This window comes from Trichosurus vulpecula, chromosome 4 (assembly GCF_011100635.1).
Source record: "Trichosurus vulpecula isolate mTriVul1 chromosome 4, mTriVul1.pri, whole genome shotgun sequence".
In the NCBI taxonomy this organism is placed as follows: domain Eukaryota; kingdom Metazoa; phylum Chordata; class Mammalia; order Diprotodontia; family Phalangeridae; genus Trichosurus; species Trichosurus vulpecula.
This window is the reverse complement of record NC_050576.1, coordinates 157,366,746-157,385,796: the sequence shown is the minus strand read 5'-3', so window position 1 is coordinate 157,385,796 and position 19,051 is coordinate 157,366,746. Positions and strand designations below refer to the sequence as shown.

Genomic DNA, 19,051 nt, shown 5'->3' with positions numbered 1-19,051 from the left:
AGACTTGATAGTCTTAGCATCCCAAAAGGGAAGAACAGGGGAAAGTCTGATTACTGAAACAGCATATGACCTAGGTTTGAATCTTGGCTCTTAATTACAAACTATGTAACCTTGGACAAGTCACTTTACCTCTGGGCTTCAGTGCCCTCATCTGTAAAATTGTTGATGTTGTCTGTCCTTTGTTCTCAAGGATGACCAATGGTATTAGTAGGGTGATGTCTTGACTTGCAAGTGAATTGGATCTGAGTGAGGCAGAGTTGTGCAAAGCCATCAGCCTCCCTGTCTCCTCCACAGTCTTCAGAGTCCAGAGGCAAGGCATAGGTCAGAATGACTGGTGATGGCCTTGGATGCAGTGGGAGATGATCTTTTTAATCCAGGTCTCAGTTTGTCTGAGGCAACATCCATTCAGTAACCAAAGGCTACATAAGAATGGAGGTGAAAGATGGCCTCGTTTGCCTTCACAAAAGAATCAATCTGGGAAGGGGAGACCCTCAGAGTTTCTGGCCAGGACAGAAACAATAGCCATTTACACTCACTCTGAGTCATCCAACCAAGGCTTTGAATAGAATGATCTCTAGTGTTCCTTCAAGTTCAAAAGCCTGTGATCATTGAGTGCAGGGACTGTATCTTTATCTTTGTGTATCCCTCAGAGCCTTGAAATATAATGTCTTTTTTTCTTTTTTTACTTGAATTGCTACTTAATATATATTCTGTCCCCTTCTCCATAGGGTAGCATTTAATAAATACTCATTGCTTGCCCAATTGATTACACCCTCCCCCAAATCTGTCCCATACACACGGCTCTCCTCTCCCAGGCAAAAATCTGGTCTGGCTACTCCCTTCCATCAAACCTTTGTCAAATGCATGGGTTTGTGGGAAATGGGTGAAGTGGGGAGAAGGTGAATTTGTTGATATGAATACATGAAACCACATTATCTCATTGAATACCATTTCTGGAAATGGAAGGAAGCCAAGAGGCTGCAGTTATCTATTGAGATCTGATACCAAAAGCACTATACTTCCTCTTTTTTCATGTATTCTTTTTGGTTACAGTTCCCTCCTCTCTTTTCAGTCCCTACAGGCTGCCGAGGTAGCTCATGTTCCTATGGAAGGTGTTACATTCACCCCCAAATTGTTTTGGGTATCTCTACTACTATGGGGTAAGTAGAGGGGCCTGAGAAATGATGGGGTGGAAGGATGGAAATATAGATAGGGATCTTTTACTAATAGAGATGTCAAGTAGGGATGGTGTGTTAGGGATCTTTCCTAGGGAGCTCTGATCTCTCCCCATGCCTTGGATTCCGATTTGGGGAATGACTAGAATGCAGAAGAAACAAGGCTGAGCTGAGTTTAATGAAGATCTGAATTTAAGAATCTGACAATCCTAATTCCTTATTGATTTAAAATGTCTCTGTCAAGGCAGAATTGTATGGGGGAGGAAGTTCCTATAAAGAGATGGCATCTTTTGGTATAAATCCCAAGAGAACATTGACCCTTTCAGGGACCAAAGGAATCCAGGTGAGAGATTCCCCCAGCTCTGACTTCTCAGAAATCCCAGGCTTTGACTACATTTGGGTGGAATCCTTAGAGCCAACAGCTTGCAAAGAGATGCTCCAATGTCAGTAGATTGAAAGAAGGCTGTGGTTTGCTTTTGGATGGAGGCACTTTCCTTAACCAAAGTGTTCAATGAAAGCTCAGAGGTCTTCAGACAGTACAGAGCAGGGATAGGGGCAGGCGAGAAAAGGGCACACCGGGACTCTTGTCCTCTAGAATTCTGCCTACCTTCCCCACACACTCCAGTTTCTATCCTGACAATGCCCTGACCTCTGGGTGCTCCTTTCTGCCTTGGAGCTGATCATTTCTCTCTGGTCTCTTACAGCTTTAGGTGGAAGGTCCACAGGTAAGTACTCCTGATATCCTCTCTTTGTCTCCTCTTCCTGTTGCTTCTTATTTTAATAATAACAATAGCTCCCAGTTATATAGTCCTTTAAGGTTTACAAAATACCTTTCTCACAACAACCCTATAAGTTGGGTGGGTCATGTATCACTCTACCCATCTTTGGGCTAGGAAACTGAGATTCAGAGAAGTTAAATGATTTAATGTGGTCACACAGTTAGTGTCAGAATCTCCCTACCTGCTTTTTTTGAGTGTGTGACTTCCACTCTTGGAAATATGCTCACCCACCTGCTTTCCACTCCTTGTTATACCTTGTCCCTGTCCATGAGGGATTCAAGGAGACTACAGCCCTTGAAACAGTATCTTCGGGTCTGAGGGTCGAAAGAGATGAAACTGTTAAGTCAGAAAATACCAGTAAATCTTTTCCCCAGAAATGCGGGTACACTTTCCAACACACACATAGACACACACACACATCAATAGGACAAGTAAGCAAACATAATGAACATGAAGAGAGGCTCATATGTAGGGAGCACATGTAGTATGTAGTCAAGTCTCACTTATGGAGGGAAAACTGAGACCCAGACTTTGCAGGATCACCCTAACGATGCCTTTGTGTTATTCCTATTAACAATGTTCTCCACTGGTCTCCCATTGTTTACACTCTGGTAAATATCTAGTCTCTGCCATTCCTGTGGGTGTGGTATATAGTTTCTGTCTGGTGTAGCCCTCTGCTGGTCCTGAATGGTCAATACGTGGTCAATGTTCCATTGTCCATATTGAACCTCATAGATTGTCATGAAGTCATGCAGTTTCTCCCCATTTCCAGTTCCCAGCTTCAGCTGGAGTCATTAGCTGAGGTGCTGTCTCTTTGCTGTTAGAGGAAGAAGAGGCTCTGTCATTACTGTTATAGCTTAAAGCCCTGAGGATTTTTGCCATAGCTCAAGCTCAGAAAGTAAGAGACCTCAAATATACAGCAGTTGAAACAAGATGAGGGAGGACACTTTGTAGCTACTTCTAGAATGGGAGGGAAGAGCCTATCTCAAGGATAGGGAACCTGTCTGGATTCAGTCAAAGGGCCACACCTGAGGACCTAAAGGCCCACGTGTGACCTCAGGGCCACAGGTTCTCTACACCTGGTGTGAATGAAATCCAGCAAAAGTAGTCAAACAGGGCGTAGGAGAACCAAAAGAAAGTATTGTCTCTCTGTCTCACTCTCTCTCTCCCTCTCTCTGTCTCTCTGTCTCTGTCTCTGTCTCTCTGTCTCTCTCTCTCTCTCTCTCTCTCTCTCTCTCTCTCTCTCTCTCTGTCTCTCTCTCTCTTTCTTCCTCTCCCTCTCTCTGTCTCTCTGTCTCTCTCTCTCGCTCTCACTCTCTGTCTCTCTCTCACTCTCTCTCTCTCTCTCTCTCTCTCTCTCTCTCTCTCTCACACACACACACACACACACACACACACACACACACACAAACACACACACACCCTAGAAAAAAGAGTATCAAGAGAAATTTATCATCAACAGCATAAGAGACTAAGGAGAGCCCAAGAAGGATGACAATAGAGAACATATTTGGTAGGAGTGCTAGGAAGGCAGGGACTCCTCTCCCTCTGGGTCTCCCTTCAGTTCCCAGAACATCAGGGCCTCAGAGGAAGTCAGGACAGCTGATTAACTGTTAAAAAGACTTTTGAATGTCTGAGTTTCTGAGACTGGACATCCTTTCAAGTATTCTTTTCTTGGCCTCTCTTTCTGCTCTCTGACCTATAGAGGATACTTCAAAGCCTTTACTGTCCTTGAATCCTCCATGGAACAGAATTTTCAGGGGAGAGAATGTGACACTTCATTGTGGGGGTTCCAATGCCTCACATAGCAGCCAGATCCATTGGATCCACAATGGTTCCAACATTCCAGTTCAAACTCCCAGCTATAGCATCACTTTTGCCACCATCAACAACAGTGGAGAATATAGGTGCCGGTCTCAGGATTCTGCCCTCAGTGACCCTGTGTCCCTAGAAGTCTACAGTGGTAAGTGTTGGACCTAGGGGGAACTGGGGCAAAGGTTGAATGAAAAAGCATTTTTTTCTTTTTAAATCATTATTTACTTATTTAATATTTTTCGTTTTCAGCGTTAATTTTCACAAGAGTTTGAATTACAAATTTTCTCCCCATTTCTACCCTTCCCCCACTCCAAGACTGCATATATTCTGATTGCCCCATTCCCCAGTCAGCCCTCCCTTCTGTCACCCCACTCCCCGCCCCCCATCCCATTTTCCTTAACTTTCTTGTAGGGCAAGATAGAAGTTTATGCCCCATTGCCTGTATGTCTTATTTCCTAGTTGCATGCAAAAACCTTTTTTTGAACATCTGTTTTTAAAACTTTGAGTTCTAGATTCTCACCTCTCTTCCCCCACCCACCCACCTTCCCTATGAATGCAAGCAATTCAACATAGGTCACACGTGTATCATTATGCCAAACCCTTCCATAACACTCAAGTTGTGGAAGACTAACTGTATTTTGCTCCCTCCTATCCTGTCCCCCTTTATCCAGTTTTTCCCTTGATCCTGTCCCTTTTCAAAAGTGTTTGCTTTTGATTACCTCCTCCCCCTATCTGCCCTCCTTTCTATCATTCCCCCTTTTTTATCTCCTTCCTCCTTCTTTCCTGTGGGGTAAGATACCCAATTGAGTGTGTATGGTACTCCCTCCTCAGGTCAAATCTATTAAGAGCAAGATTCACTCATTCCCCCTCACTTGCCCCCTCTTCCCTCCCAACAGAACTGATTTTTCTTGCCACTTTTATGCAAGATAATTTACCCCATTCAATCTCTCCCTTTCTCCCTCTCTCAATATATTCTTCTCTCATCCCTTAATTTGATTTTATTTTTTTAGATATCATCCCTTCATATTCAACTCACCCTGTGCCCTCTGTCTATATATATATATATATATATATATATATATATATATATATATACATATATGTATATGTATGTATGTATGTATGTATGTATGTATATATTCCCTTCAGCTACCCTAATACTGAGGTGTCATGAATTATACACATCATCTTTCCATGTAGGAATGTAAACAAAACAGTTCAACTTTAGAACTTTAGTAAGTTCTTTATGATTTCTCCTTCTTGTTTACCTTTATGCTTCTCTTGATTCTTGAGTTTCAAAGTCATATTTTCTATTCAGCTCTGGTTTTTTCACTGAGAAAGCTTGAAAGTCCTTAAGGGATCGAAGGGCTTGAAATATGATATTCCAGAGGTAAATGGAGTTAGGATTAAAGTTTTAGTGAAAATCAGTATTTTGCCTTGGAGCATGATACTCACTTTTGCTGGGTAGGTGAATCTTGGTTTTAATCCCAGTTCCATTGACTTCTGGAATATCATATTCCAAGCCCTTCGATCCCTTAAGGTAGAAGCTGCAAGATCTTGTGTTATCCTGAATGTGTTTCTACAATACTCAAATTGTTTCTTTCTGGCTGCTTGCAGTATTTTCTCCTTGATCTTGGAGCTCTGGAATTTGGCAATAATATTCCTAGGAGTTTTCCTTTTGGAATCTTTTTCAAGAGGTGATCGGTGGATTCTTTCAATTTCTATTTTACCCTCTGGTGCTAGAATATCAGGGCAGTTCTCCTTGATAATTTCTTGAAAGATGATATCTAGGCTCTTTTTTTGATCATGGTTTTCAGGTAGTCCAATAATTTTTAAATTATCTCTCCTGGATCTATTTTCCAGGGCAGTGGTTTTTCCAATGAGATATTTCACATTGTCTTCCATTTTTTCATTTCTTTGGTTCTGTTTCATAATATCTTGATTTCTCATAAAGTCACTATCTTCCACTTGCTCCAATATAATTTTTAAGGTAGTATTTTCTTCAGTGGTCTCTTGGACCTCCTTTTCCATGTGGCTAATTCTGCCTTTCAAGGCATTCTTCTCCTCATTGGCTTTTTGGAGCTCTTTTGCCATTTGAGTTAGTCTAGTATTTAAGGTGTTGTTTTCTTCAGTATTTTTGGGGGTCTCCTTTAGGAAGTCATTGACTTTCATGGTTTTCTTGCATCATTCTCATTTCTCTTCCTAATTTTTTCTCTACTTCTCTAAATTGCTTTTCCAAATCCTTTTTGAGCTCTTCCATGGCCTGGGACCAGTTCATGTTTTTCTTGGAAGCTTTTGATGTAGACTCTTTGACTTTGTTGACTTCTTCTGGATGTATGTTTGGTCTTCTTTCTACATAGCAAGCTCTGCCTCACCAGCACTCCTCCTCCCCCAAGAACTGCCAACCTGATCCTGACTCAGATCTTAAGCAGGCTCTGCACTCCTGCTCTGATCTGCCACTTAATTCCTCCCACCAGGTGGGCCTAGGACTGGAAGCAACTGTAGCTGTAGTTCTGTAGCTGCACCACCTCCCACTGTCCCTAGGGAGGTGGCCAAACTGTGAACTCCTTTCACTTAGTCTCTGCAGCTTTTCCCACTAACCTTCTCTGTTGTCTATTTCGTGGGTTCTGCAGTTCTAGAATTTGTTCAGACCCATTTTTATTGGAGTTTGGAGGGTCCTGGGGGAAAACCTTAGGCAAGTCCTTGCTTTCCAGCTGCCATCTTGGCTCCACCCCCAAAATTGAAAGAATCCACCAATCGCCTCCTGAAAAAGATCCCAAAAGGAAAACTCCTAAGAACATTGTTGCCAAATTCCAGAGCTCCCAGATCAAGGAGAAAAAACTGCAAGCAGCCAGAAAGAAACAATTTGAGTATTGTAGAAACATATTCAAGATAACACAAGATCTTGCAGCTTCTACCTTAAGGGATCGAAGGGCTTGAAATATGATATTCCAGAGGTAAATGGAGTTAGGATTAAAACCAAGATTCACCTACCCAGCAAAAGTGAGCATCACGCTCCAAGGCAAAATATGGATTTTCACTAAAATAGAGGACTTTCAAGCTTTCTCAGTGAAAAGACCAGAGCTTAATAGAAAATATGACTTTGAAACACAAGAATCAAGAGAAGCATAAAGGTAAACAAGAAGGAGAAATCATAAGGGACTTACTAAAGTTGAACTGTTTTGTTTACATTCTTACATGGAAAGATGATGTGTATAATTCATGACACCTCAGTATTAGGGTAGCTGAAGGGAATATATATATATACATATATATATATGTATTCAAGGGCTTAATGTGTGTTAAGCACTGGGCTACTCTACAAGAACAAGAGGCAAAAGATATGACTACTGTGTGTGTGTGTATGTTTGTGTGTGTGTGTTTGTGTTTAGAAATGATCTTGGAGTTTGGGGAGGAGACAGCAATTTCAATCTAAGTAAGTAAGATAATCTCAATAACCTCAATATGACAACAAAAATAGGCTGCATTAAGAAAGATATAGTTCCCAGCCTTAGATAAGTGATAATCTCATTGTATTCTGCTCTGGTGAGATCACATCTGTTTGGTTCTGACCTCGCTACATTGTGAAGTAACTGGATAAACTGATGATTGCCCAGAAGATAGCAACTGGGACAGTGAAGGATCTTTAGACCACACTCTGTGAGGATCAGTTGAAGGAACTAAAGATATTTAGCCAGGAAAAGAAAAGAATTAGGGGAGACATGATAGCTATATTCAAATACTTGATAGGTTTTCAGAGGAGAAAGTAAGGCTGGTAACTTAGCACAGCCTTCCCTCACTTAAATCCAATTCACTTGCCTGTTTTGGCTTCACTTCCCTGATATCATTGTCCTCTTCCAGATCAAAGGATAAGCAACAACCTCTGTGAATAGTGATAGGAGCTGCCCCACTGGGAACCCAAGTGGAACTAGTCAATTGGGCAACACAGCTCCTTTCTCTTTCTCTCTTCCCTTTCCCTTCCCTTTCCCTTTCCCTTTCCCTTCCCTTCCCTTCCCTTCCCTTCCCTTCCCTTCCCTTCCCTTCCCTTCCCTTCCCTTCCCTTCCCTTCCCTTCCCTTCCCTTCCCTTCCCTTCCCTTCCCTTCCCTTCCCTTCCCTTCCCTTCCCTTTCCTTTCCTTTCTCTTTCCTTTCTTTTCCTCTCCATGTCCACATGGAGTATCATACCCTTACCTGCAAGTGCTCTGCCCACAGGAATGTAAATTTGGATTGCTGAAACCCCACAAGATATCTTGGAGTTTATGGGCTAAACATTTTCTTCTTATTATTTTTTCTTTTACTTTTTTAATTAATTAATTTTTAGTTTTCAACATTCACTTCCATAAATTTTTTTTTTGGCATCCAATCAAACTTTATTGATTATTCAACAATAGAAATATCAACCTGTCTAGAAACAAACCAGCATTCCTAAATATCCTGGTGACTGAGAGATTCCTTCTCTGCCCAGCTCTAGGCTTGTCTCCTGAGGTGATGCTCAGACAAGTCTCTGTCAATTGGGACTGCTCTCCAGCAACCCCAGGATGCTCAAAGAAGTCTGTCCTTTTCATGCTTCTCTTGATTCTTGTGTTTGAAAGTCAAATTTTCTATTCAGTTCTGGTCTTTTCACTGAGAAAGCTTGAAAGTCCTCTATTTTATTGAAAATCCATATTTTGTCTTGGAGCATGATACTCAGTTTTGCTGGGTAGGTGATTCGAGGTTTTAATCCTAGCTCCATTGACCTCCGGAATATCGCATTCCAAGCCCTTCGATCTCTTAATGTAGAAGCTGCCAGATCTTGGGTTATTCTGATTGGGTTTCCACAATACTCAAATTGTTTTTTCCTGGCTGCTTGCAGTATTTTCTCCTTGATCTGGGAGCTCTGGAATTTGGCGCCAATATTCCTGGGAGATTTCTTTTTGGGATCTATTTGAGGAGGCGATCGATGGGTTCTTTCAGTTTCTATTTAGCCCTGTGGCTCTAGAATATCAGGGCAGTTCTCCTTGATAATTTCTTGAAAGATGATATCTAGGCTCTTTTTTTGATCATGGCTTTCAGGTAGTCCAATAATTTTTAAATTATCTCTCCTGGATCTATTTTCCAGGTCAGTGGTTTTTCCCATGAGATATTTCACATTGTCTTCCATTTTTTCATTCCTTTGTTTCTGTTTTATAATATCTTGATTTCTCATCGAGTCACTAGCTTCCACATGCTCCAATCTAATTTTTAAAGTAGTATTTTCTTCAGTGGTCTTTTGGACCTCCTTTTCCATTTGGCTAATTCTGCCTTTCAAGGCATTCTTCTCCTCATTGGCTTTTTGGAGCTCTTTTGCCATTTGAGTTAGTCTACTTTTTAAGGTGCTGTTTTCTTCAGTGTATTTTTCGGTATTTTTTTGGGTCTCCTTTAGCAGGTCATTGGCTTGTTTTTCATGGTTTTCTCTCATCCTTCTCATTTCTCTTCCCAATTTTTCCTCTACTTCTCTAACTTGCTTTTCCAAATCCTTTTTGAGCTCTTCCATGGCCTGGGACCAGTTCATGTTTTTCTTGGAGGCTGTTGGTGTAGGCTCTTGCACTTTATTGACTTCTTTAGGCTGTATGTTTTGGTCTTCTTTGTCAGCAAGGAAAGATTCCAGAGTCTGAGACTGAATCTGGGTGCGTTTTCGCTGCCTGGCCATATTCCCAGCCAACTAACTTGACTCTTGAGTTTTTCAGTGGGGTATGACTGCTTGTAGATTACAGAGTTCTATGTTCCACGTTTGGGGGGGGAGGTGCCAGCTCTGCCACACCAGCACTGCTCCTTCCCCAACCCCCAACCCGGACTGGGCTTAGATCTTCTGCAGGCTGTGCACTCCTGCTCTGATCCGCCACTTAATTCCTCCCACCAGGTGGGCCTGGAGCCGGAAGTAACAACAGCTGTAGCTGCCCCACCTCCGCTGCCCCCGGGGCTGGAAGCCGAACCCCGAACTCCTTCTACTCCTGCAGCTTTTCCCACTAACCTTCTCCGCAGTCTTTGGTGTTTGTGGGTCGAGGGGTCTGGTAACTGCCGCAGCTCACTGATTCAGGGCGCTAGGGCCCCCTCCGCACGGCTTCTGGTCTGGATGGTCCACGCCGCCCATGCTGGACTCTGCTCCACTCCGTTCCCAGCTCCCAGCTCCCAGCTCCCAGCTCCCAGCTCCCAGCTCCCAGGTCCGTGTGGGATAGACCTCACCCAGAGACCATCCAGCCTGCCCTGGGCTGGAGCCCTGCTTCCCTCTGCTGTTCTGTGGGTTCTGCCGTTCTAGAATTGGTTCAGAGCCATTTTTTATAGGTTTTTGGAGGGACTCGGGTACGGAGCTCACTCTAGGCCATGCTTACCAGCTGCCATCTTGGCTCCGCCCCCTCTCCATAAAACTTTTGAGTTCTAAATTTTGTCCCCCACCAAGATAGCATGTGATCTGATATAGACTCTATGTATACATTCATATTAAACATATGTTCACATTAGTAATGTTGTAGAGAAATATTAGAACCAATTGCAGGAACCACAAGAAAGAAGAAACAGGAGAGAGAGAGAGAGAAAGAGAGAGAGAGAGAAGAGAGAGAGAAAAGAGAGAGACAGAAAGAGAGAGAGAGAGACAGACAGAGAAAGAGACAGAGAGAGACAGAGAGAGAGAGAACAAGTAGTACACTTTGAACTGCATTCAGACTCCATAGTTCTTTCTCTGGGTATGGATAGCATTTTCCATTATGAGTCTTTTGGAGTTGTCTTAGATCCTTGTATTGCTGAGAAGAGCCAAGTCTATCAAAGTTAGTCATCACACAATGTTGCTGTTACTGTGTACAATGTTCTCCTGGTTCTGTTCACTTCACTCAGCATCAGTTCATGTAAGTCTTTCCAGCTTTTTCTGAAGTCTGAGGTAACACCTGTTCAGTGAATAGGCCTCTTTAAGAAGCTAACCACAAAAATAAAGTGAAAATAGTGTGCTTAAATCTGCATTCAAACTCCATAGTTTTTTCTCTGAATGTGGATAGCATTTTCCATCATGAGTCTTTTGGAGTTGTCTTGTATTGCTGAGAAGAGCTAATTAATTCATACTTGATCATCACACAATGTTGCTGATACTGTGTATAATGTTTCTGTGGTTCTGTTCACTTCACTCACCATCAGTTCATGTAAGCCTTTCCAGATTTTTCTGAAATCTGCCTGCGTATCATTTCTTATAGCACAGTAGTATTCTATGATGTTCATATGCCACAGCGTGTTCAGCCATTCTCCAACTGAGAGACATCACCTCTATTTCCAATTCTTTGCCACCACAGAGTTGCTATAAATATTTTTGTCCATGTAGATTCTTTCCCCCTTTTTTATGATCTCTTTGGGATACATACTTAGCAGTGGTATTGCTAGATCAAAGTGTGTGCATAGTTTGATTGTCCTTTGGGCATAGTTTCAAATCCGAAATTATTGGATTAGTTCCACAACTCCACCAACAATGCATTAGTGTACCAATTTTCCCACATCCTCTCCAACATTCATCATTTGCCTTTTCTGTCATATTAGCAAATCTGATAGGTGTGAGGTATACCTCAGAGTTGTTTTATTTTGAATTTCTATAATCAATAGTGATTTAGAGCATTTCTTCATACGACTATCGGTAACTTTGATTTCTTCCTCTGAACACTGCCTGCTCTTCTCCTTTCACCATTTATCAATTGGAGGATGACTTGTATTCTTACAAATTTGACTCAGTTCTCTATATATTTGAGACATGAGGCCGTTAGCCGAGATCTTTGGTATAAAGATTATTTCCCATCTTTCTGCTTTCCTTCTATTATTGTTTGCATTGGTTTTGCTTCGGTAAAATCTTTTCAATTTGGTTTAATCAAAATTATCTACTTTGTATTTATAATGCTATCTATATCTTGATTGGTCACAAATTCTTCCCTTCTCCATAAATCTGAAAGGTAAACTATTCCTTTCTCTCCTAATTTGCTTATGGTATCAACCTTTATATCTAAACCATGTGCCATATTGTTTTCCAGTTTTCCCAAAAGTTTTTGTCAAACAGTGACAGGAACTTGCATTCTAATGGGGATGATAAAACCAAAAGGTTTCAGCAAAAAATCATATGGAAAGGTACCATGGTACATATGGTGTAATGGCAAAACAGATGGTAATATTCTCTAATGTCATTTCTACTGACAATCATATCCATTTCTGATATTGAACCATTTGACAATGCCAAAAAGTGAACTTTGGTGATGAGAACTTTATTTTCTGGGTCTTTGGTAACTGTGATTGCTGAGCAAGCAGGGTTTCCAGCACCCTGAGAGAAAATACCAAGTCACATCTCCACAGGGATTACTTCCCACAATGATGCCTGTGAGATTCGGGCTGGAAGTACAACATATGTTGGTGGTGACAAGGAAAGTAGACCCCATTGTGGATGGTTGCCTAATCATGGCCTTGTGCTTTGAATGAACAGAATATGAATAGAAAATTCATAGAAATATGAATAGAAATAGAAAATGAACAGAAAGTGTGAAGACAGAAACTATGAAATACTCATGGATGAATAGAAGGAGATAGAATAGACTTTCCCACAAGTTAATATTCCCAGTGAGGGCTTGTTGTGCTTCAATAATCTATAGCTTTGGTTGGGGGAGTTGGCTCAGTTACATCAGTCCTAACTCAGACCAAAGAATCCATACATTGTTTTTAAATAGTAATTTTTTTAAAAAATTCTGAGGAGGGGTTGATAAAAGGGTTCCTAGGCTTCAACGCAAGGTCCAAAAGATCCATGACACTAAAGAGGTTCATAATGCCTGCTCTAGATGAAGCTCTGGAAGAAGGATCAAAGATTCTACTCCATCTCCCAACTCTTCCCACCTCTCCATCCTTCCAATACTCTGGGGAGAGGGAAGGGATGTCAAAGCTACAGAAAAGCCACTGAAGGTTATTTGTTTGCTTTTGGCATTTTCAGACTGGCTGCTTCTCCAAGCTTCACCTCCAGTCTTGCAAGAGGGAGAACCCCTACTTCTGCGTTGCCATGGTTGGAAGAACCGAGCTGTCTACAAGGTGACTTTCTACCATAATAACAAAGCCCTCAAATACTGGTATGAGAACCACAACATATCTATTCCTTATGCTACAGTCCACAACAGAGGCTCCTACCACTGCACTGGCATCCTATGGAGGATAAATTACACCTCAGAGGCTCTATATCTTGATTTCCCTGCTGAAAAAGGTAAGGATCAAGCTAAGGAGCCCTTTATCATTAGGGTCCAGAAAAATAGCTAATAAAAGACTCTAGGAGTTGGAAGGGTATCTCACATTTCAGGGAGTAGAAGGTCTTAATTGACATTAGAAGCCATCTGGTTGGGTGGCAAGAGTGGAGTATCAGTGGAGATAGAGGTTGGAAAGGAAGTAGAGCAGGCTTTAACCAGAAGTCAATTGGTGCTAATTCCATGATCTATTGGAAAATTTACTTGTTACATTTTCTGAGGAAACAAAAGGAGTACCCAGAAACTCTACCTAACATTTTTGGGATTACTCTGACCTATTTTGTGGACATCATCCACACCATTTTCAAGGTTTGTTGAGAATAGTTAGTGCCTTATACATAAACTATAACACACATAATGCTAGAACTAGAAACTAACTTAGTGGTCATCTATACCAAAATTCCTATTTTAAAATAGTTGTACCCAGTAAATATTTAGCTAAATTACTTGTTGATTAATGGACCAATAGGCCAATTAATAACTAATTAACTTTAAGTGCCTTGATCTGCCCTTTATTAAGTGGCTCCACCCCATTTCCTTTGCCCATTTCTTCTTTAAATCTTTGAATCCTGTGGAAACAAATAGTTTGCCACTAACATATCTTATAAAATCTCTTTATATTATTAGTAGTGGTCAGTTGGGAAGCCATGTAGGCTAGATTATGTGGGATAGTCACAATTTCAAGGAAAAGAATATGTACTTTCAATGTCACTTAAAAAATACTCTTTTGTGTACGCAGGTCTCATGATCTATTCCTGTAGTCCAGGGGTGGGGTACCTGCAGCCTCAAGGCTACATGTGGCCTTCTAGGTCCTCAACTGCAGCCATTTGACTGAATCCAAACTTCATAGAACAAATTAACTTAATAAAAGGATTTGCTAGACTTGTTTGTTAGACTTGTTGGACTAGACTAGAGTCTAGTCCATATCAGCCACATTCAGGAATGGTCACACCTTTGATCTTGCCATCACTCATACGAGTTCCACTTCCATGATCAAGAACTCAGAAATTCATTTATAAAAACACAACCCACACTTAGTCTATATTTCCCCATGATTTATTCTTCCTAAACTTAGATTATTTTTCATCCTTACCATAACTTCCAAACCTTATATTCATTATTTCTTTCCAAGGCCATCATTCCTGCACTAGCTTTAATTTCCTCCCTTCTGAATCTTGACTCTTAAGTTAACCAGTTCAGTGCCATTCAATCACTTATTCTCCATTCCTTGCTCCTAGTCCTGTTGATACTCACACCTTGCCAAACATCATCCCAAGTTACTCTCCTCATCTCTTTTCTCTTCCCTTACTTAGCATGTTGCTGGAGAGAGCTGGATCAAGTCACACAACTGAGTTGACTGGGTCTACTATGAATTTGCTATTTAATTTTTATTGGGCCTTTGTAATAAAACAGTCCTTTAGGTGAACCCTGATTTATTCTCTTTACTACTGTTCTGAGTGGACATTCCAAACTTTTTCTTCTATCCTCAAGCGTCTCATGAGGAATTTACTTGTAGTTTACTGAAAAAAGATAGAAGGCACATTCATTGTGAGCTCTCTCCTCCCCTTCACTGCATAATTCAGACCCCATTGACTTCACCTTCCCCACACAATTCTCTCCTCTTTTACTCCCTGTCTCTAATGATCAGGTGGCCCTACTCCTTGCAAAAGCCAACACTGCCACAGTTGTCCTTAATCCTATTCCCTCCCATCTCCCCCAACAAACTGCACCCACAATTGAGGAACCTAAGCGGCACAGTAGATAGAACGTTGGACTTAGGGTCAGCATTACTTGAGTTGAAATCCAGTCTTAGAAACTTACTACCTGCATGACCTTGGGCAAGTGACTTACACTCTTTCTTTTTTTTTCTTTTAAAACTGTCAATTTTGTAAATGTAACATGTATGATCAGGGCCCACTGTTTCAGGGCCAGGCCTGCTATCTCTCCCTCTTAGGGTTCTCTGGTACCCTTAGTGGTTTGTAGGGGTCTGTTTTCTGTGCTGTGGTGTTTTCTATTTTTTGTAATGTTTTTTTCTAGTTTTCTATTTCTATTTCTAGTTTTCTACTATTTTTCTAGTTTTCTATTTCTACCTCATTTTCTGTTTTTAGAAGGCTAACTAGCACTTCCATTCAACCATATAATACAGGGTAGCTTGAACAAAGGGATATATACTTAAAAATATAGAAATTATATATATTTCCCAGTACCTCAGGGCAAATCACTCTTATACAACAGGGATCTGAGGGGAGAGATTAGTCTTATAACTTTGTCCCATTCCTATATAACATCTGTTCCATCAGGTTCACATTCCACAACATTGATATTGCTGCTTGTTAAATCCTTCATCTTGGCTAAGGTCCCAAAGGTGACTAATGAAGATCATTCCAGGTTCCTTGGGGGATCAGTGCTACATTGGCTGCAAAACATGGTCTGGGTTCCAATTCTTAGATTCTCAAAACTCACTCTCCTGGAGACTCCACTTCCAACATCTTTTCATGCTTCTCTTGATTCTTGTGTTTGAAAGTCAAATTTTATATTCAGTTCTGGTCTTTTCACTGAGAAAGCTTGAAAGTCCTCTATTTTAGTGAAAATCTATATTTTGCTTTGGAGTATTCTACTCAGTTTTGCTGGGTAGGTGATTCTTGGTTTTAATCCTAGCTCCGTTGACTTCGGGAATATCATATTCCAAGCCCTTCAGTCCCTTAATGTAGAAGCTGCTAGATCTTGTTGTACTTTGTTCCAAGCTTGAGGGGATGCGCTGTTGTTTTCAGAGCTATTTCTGTACAGCCAGCTCTGCCACACCAGCACTCCTCCTTCCCCAAGAACTGCCAACTCCAACCTGACTCAAATCTTAAGCAGGCTCTGCACTCCTGCTCTGATCTGCCACTTAATTCCTCCTACCAGGTGGGCCTGGGGCCAGAAGCAACTGCAGCTGTAGTTCTGTAGCTGCAATGCCTCTGCTGCCCCTGGGGCAGTGAATAAACCTGGAACTCCTTTCACCCCCTGCAGCTTTTCCCACTAACCTTCTCTGTTGTCTTTCATGTTTATGGGTTAAGAAGTCTGGTAACTGCCACAGCTCACTGATTTAGGGCACTAGGGCCTGTTGCACCCAGCTCCTGGTCTGGTTGGTCCTGCCGCCATCCATGCTGGGCTTTGCTCCCCTCTGCTCCCAGCTCAGTGCATGATAGACCTCACCCAGCGACCATCCAGGATATCCTGGGCCGGAGCCCTGCTTCTGTCTGCTATTTCACGGGTTGTGCAGTTCTAGAATTTGTTCAGAGCCATTTTTATAGGTGTTTGGAGGGACTTGGCGGGGAGTTCACGTAAGTCCCTGCTTTCCTGCCACCATCTTGGCTCCACCCTGCCAACTTACACTCTTTCTTAACCATCTGTACACTTAGGATAAGAATATCTACGTCATGGGGCAATTTTCAAGATCAAATGAGAAAAATAAAGCACTTGCTATCCAAATGTTAACTCTTATCACTACAATGTTTCTTTTCTCTAAACATATCTCTCCCTATTCATACATTCCTTCTCTGATATCTACAAATGTACCTGTCTTACCCATCCTTAAAAGCCTCTACAAGATAGGACCACATCCTCTAGTCGACTTTTTTCTGTACCTTTTATCCCCTTCTCAGGTAAACTACATGAGAAAATCATCTGAATTTCGTACCTCCATTTCCTTTCCTTCATTCATTTCTCAGCCCCTTGCAATTTGGCTTCAGACATTGTCTCAAGTGAAAAGACTCTATTGAAAGTTCTCAATGACCACTTAATTGTCAAGTCTGATGACCTTTTCTTCGTCTCCATTCTTCTGGACCCTTCCAAATCAATTGACACTATTGAGCATTCTTTTCCCTTAAATACTTTCTCCCATCTTCATACTGCGACATTACCCTCTTTTCCCCCACTTCCTGCTACTTTTCCATCTCCTTTGCTAGATTGTTATATCCATATCATGCCCCCTAAATGTACTTCAATGTACTTCATCATGCCTCCTAGTTGTATTTCAGTGATCTAGCATACTCTGAGCCTCATTCTCTTCTTTCTCTACATTCTCTCATTTGATGATCTCAAAAACTTCCATAGATTTAATTATCATTACTATGTAAGTGAATCCTAAATTAATATGTTCAGCCCTGTTGTCTATAGTGAGCTCCATCAAGGGATAGCTGACTGCCTGTTGGATATTTCAAACTAAATATTCCTCAAATATCTTAAATTCAATGTGTCCAAATTGGAACTCAAATGTTCCTATAAGCCCAATCCTCTTCTTCCAACTTTAAAATTTCTTTCAGTGGTATTACCATCTTTCCAGTCATCTAAATATGCAGCCTGTAATATCCTTGCTTCTTTAATATGTACTTGTCAAATCTTATCATTTCTATCCACAACACCTCTTACTTATATCCTCCTCTCTCCACTAACCCACCCTAATTCAATATCTCTTACCTAGATTACTATATTAACTTTCCCATTGGACTCACTCACTTATGTGTGTGTAATCTAGTCTATCCCCACCCCCACCCTCCTTGACTTCCAGAGTGATTTTCTTAAATCACAAATCTGGGCATTTCACTCATCTACTCAATAAACTTTGGTGGCTCCCTATTATTTCTAGGACCAAATATAGACTCCTCAGTTTGGCATTTAGTGCCATTTATGACTTCGCCCCCACCCCTTTTCCTACATTATTCTACTTCTTGCTTCCTTCAGTCAAATCAACTTGCTTTTTGTTTTTTGTTCTTCCTCTCCATGCCTTTGTGTTGGCATTCTCCCATGTCTTGAATGTGCTTCTCTGCCCTGTAGAATCCTTAGTCTCATTCAAGACCATACCTGAATCCTAGCTTTGGCATGCGGCTTTTTCTGGTCTCCCTAGATTTTAGTACCTTCTCCTACCTCATCTCTCCTGATAGAGTGTAAGTTTCTCAAAGGAGGGAGCTGATTCAATTCAGTCTTTTCATTCCCAGGGCTTAGGACAGTGCCTAATGTAAGAGGTCTTAATAATTTTTTTGCTGATTGATTGATTTTCAGACCAGGTTCTCAACTTTTGGTTTAAAAAGTGGCTAGTTTGGAGGGAGGAGGAGATTTATGGAGAGACGAGAATCTCTATTACCTCCCAATCACCATGAGTGCCTCCCTCCTCCTCCTCATTCCTCCTACTCATCTTAACAACATGTAGAAATAAAAGTAAAGAACAGAAAGTTCTGAGTCTCATTGAATTTCCAAATTTTGAATTTCAGACTAAGGACCTGTTTCATTTGTCTGATTGTCTCAAATTTTCTATAGGTGCTCTCAGCCATATAAAATTCCTACTCCCTCTGACGATAGGAATTCTATTTGTTGTGGACACAGCCCTGTTGGTTTTGACACAGAAGCAACTCAATTTCCTCATTGAAAAGGAGAGGATCTTGGCATCCAAACATCCTGCAAAGGCTGATACTGAGGCTGAGTCTAAGGCTAAGTCTGATGATGAAACTGCTCTTGATCCTGAACCTCAGCCTCAGCCTGAACCTGAAGGTGAACCCGAATATGAACCTGATCCAGATCCTGATACTAACCCTGACCTGATGCCACTCTAATTAATATCTGATGTCACAGCATAAGCCATAGAACTTCTAGATGACAGAACAGACATGCTGCTCCAGGAGTGACTTTCTTCATCTGTAAATGAAGAAATTGGAGTAAATAACTATTAAAGTGCTTCCCAGCTCTAATATTATGTTCCTTTTTCTCTTTCTGTCTGTACTCTTCCTCCTTTATCCTTGTTCTTGACACATACACCCACAGAACCTTTCAGGTCTTCCCTTCTGCCCAGTTTCCTTCCTTTTTCTGCTTGATTTAAGTCAGTACACAGTGTCCCACTCTTTCCCCTCACTCCAAAGGCTGATTGTGAAGAAGAACACAGACACCGCTGGCTGAAGTGAACTCAAATGTTATATGGCTGTGCTAGGGGGTGTTATTGTATAAAGTGGTGATATTTCTCTCTGAGTTCTTAAGTGTGTTACACATTTTGAGTT

General features: G+C 41.3%; 1 protein-coding gene across 1 annotated transcript; it reads left to right on the top strand.

The window, feature by feature from the left end:
* The first annotated feature begins 1,069 nt into the window (after positions 1-1,069).
* On the top strand, positions 1,070-18,678 carry LOC118847995 (high affinity immunoglobulin epsilon receptor subunit alpha-like). Its single transcript, XM_036756705.1, has 5 exons — positions 1,070-1,160; positions 1,880-1,900; positions 3,660-3,917; positions 12,725-12,988; positions 18,321-18,678. Exons 1-5 carry the CDS (start codon positions 1,106-1,108, stop codon positions 18,611-18,613), a joined length of 891 nt encoding a protein of 296 aa, XP_036612600.1. The 5' UTR covers positions 1,070-1,105; the 3' UTR covers positions 18,614-18,678.
* Positions 18,679-19,051: the final 373 nt, after the last annotated feature.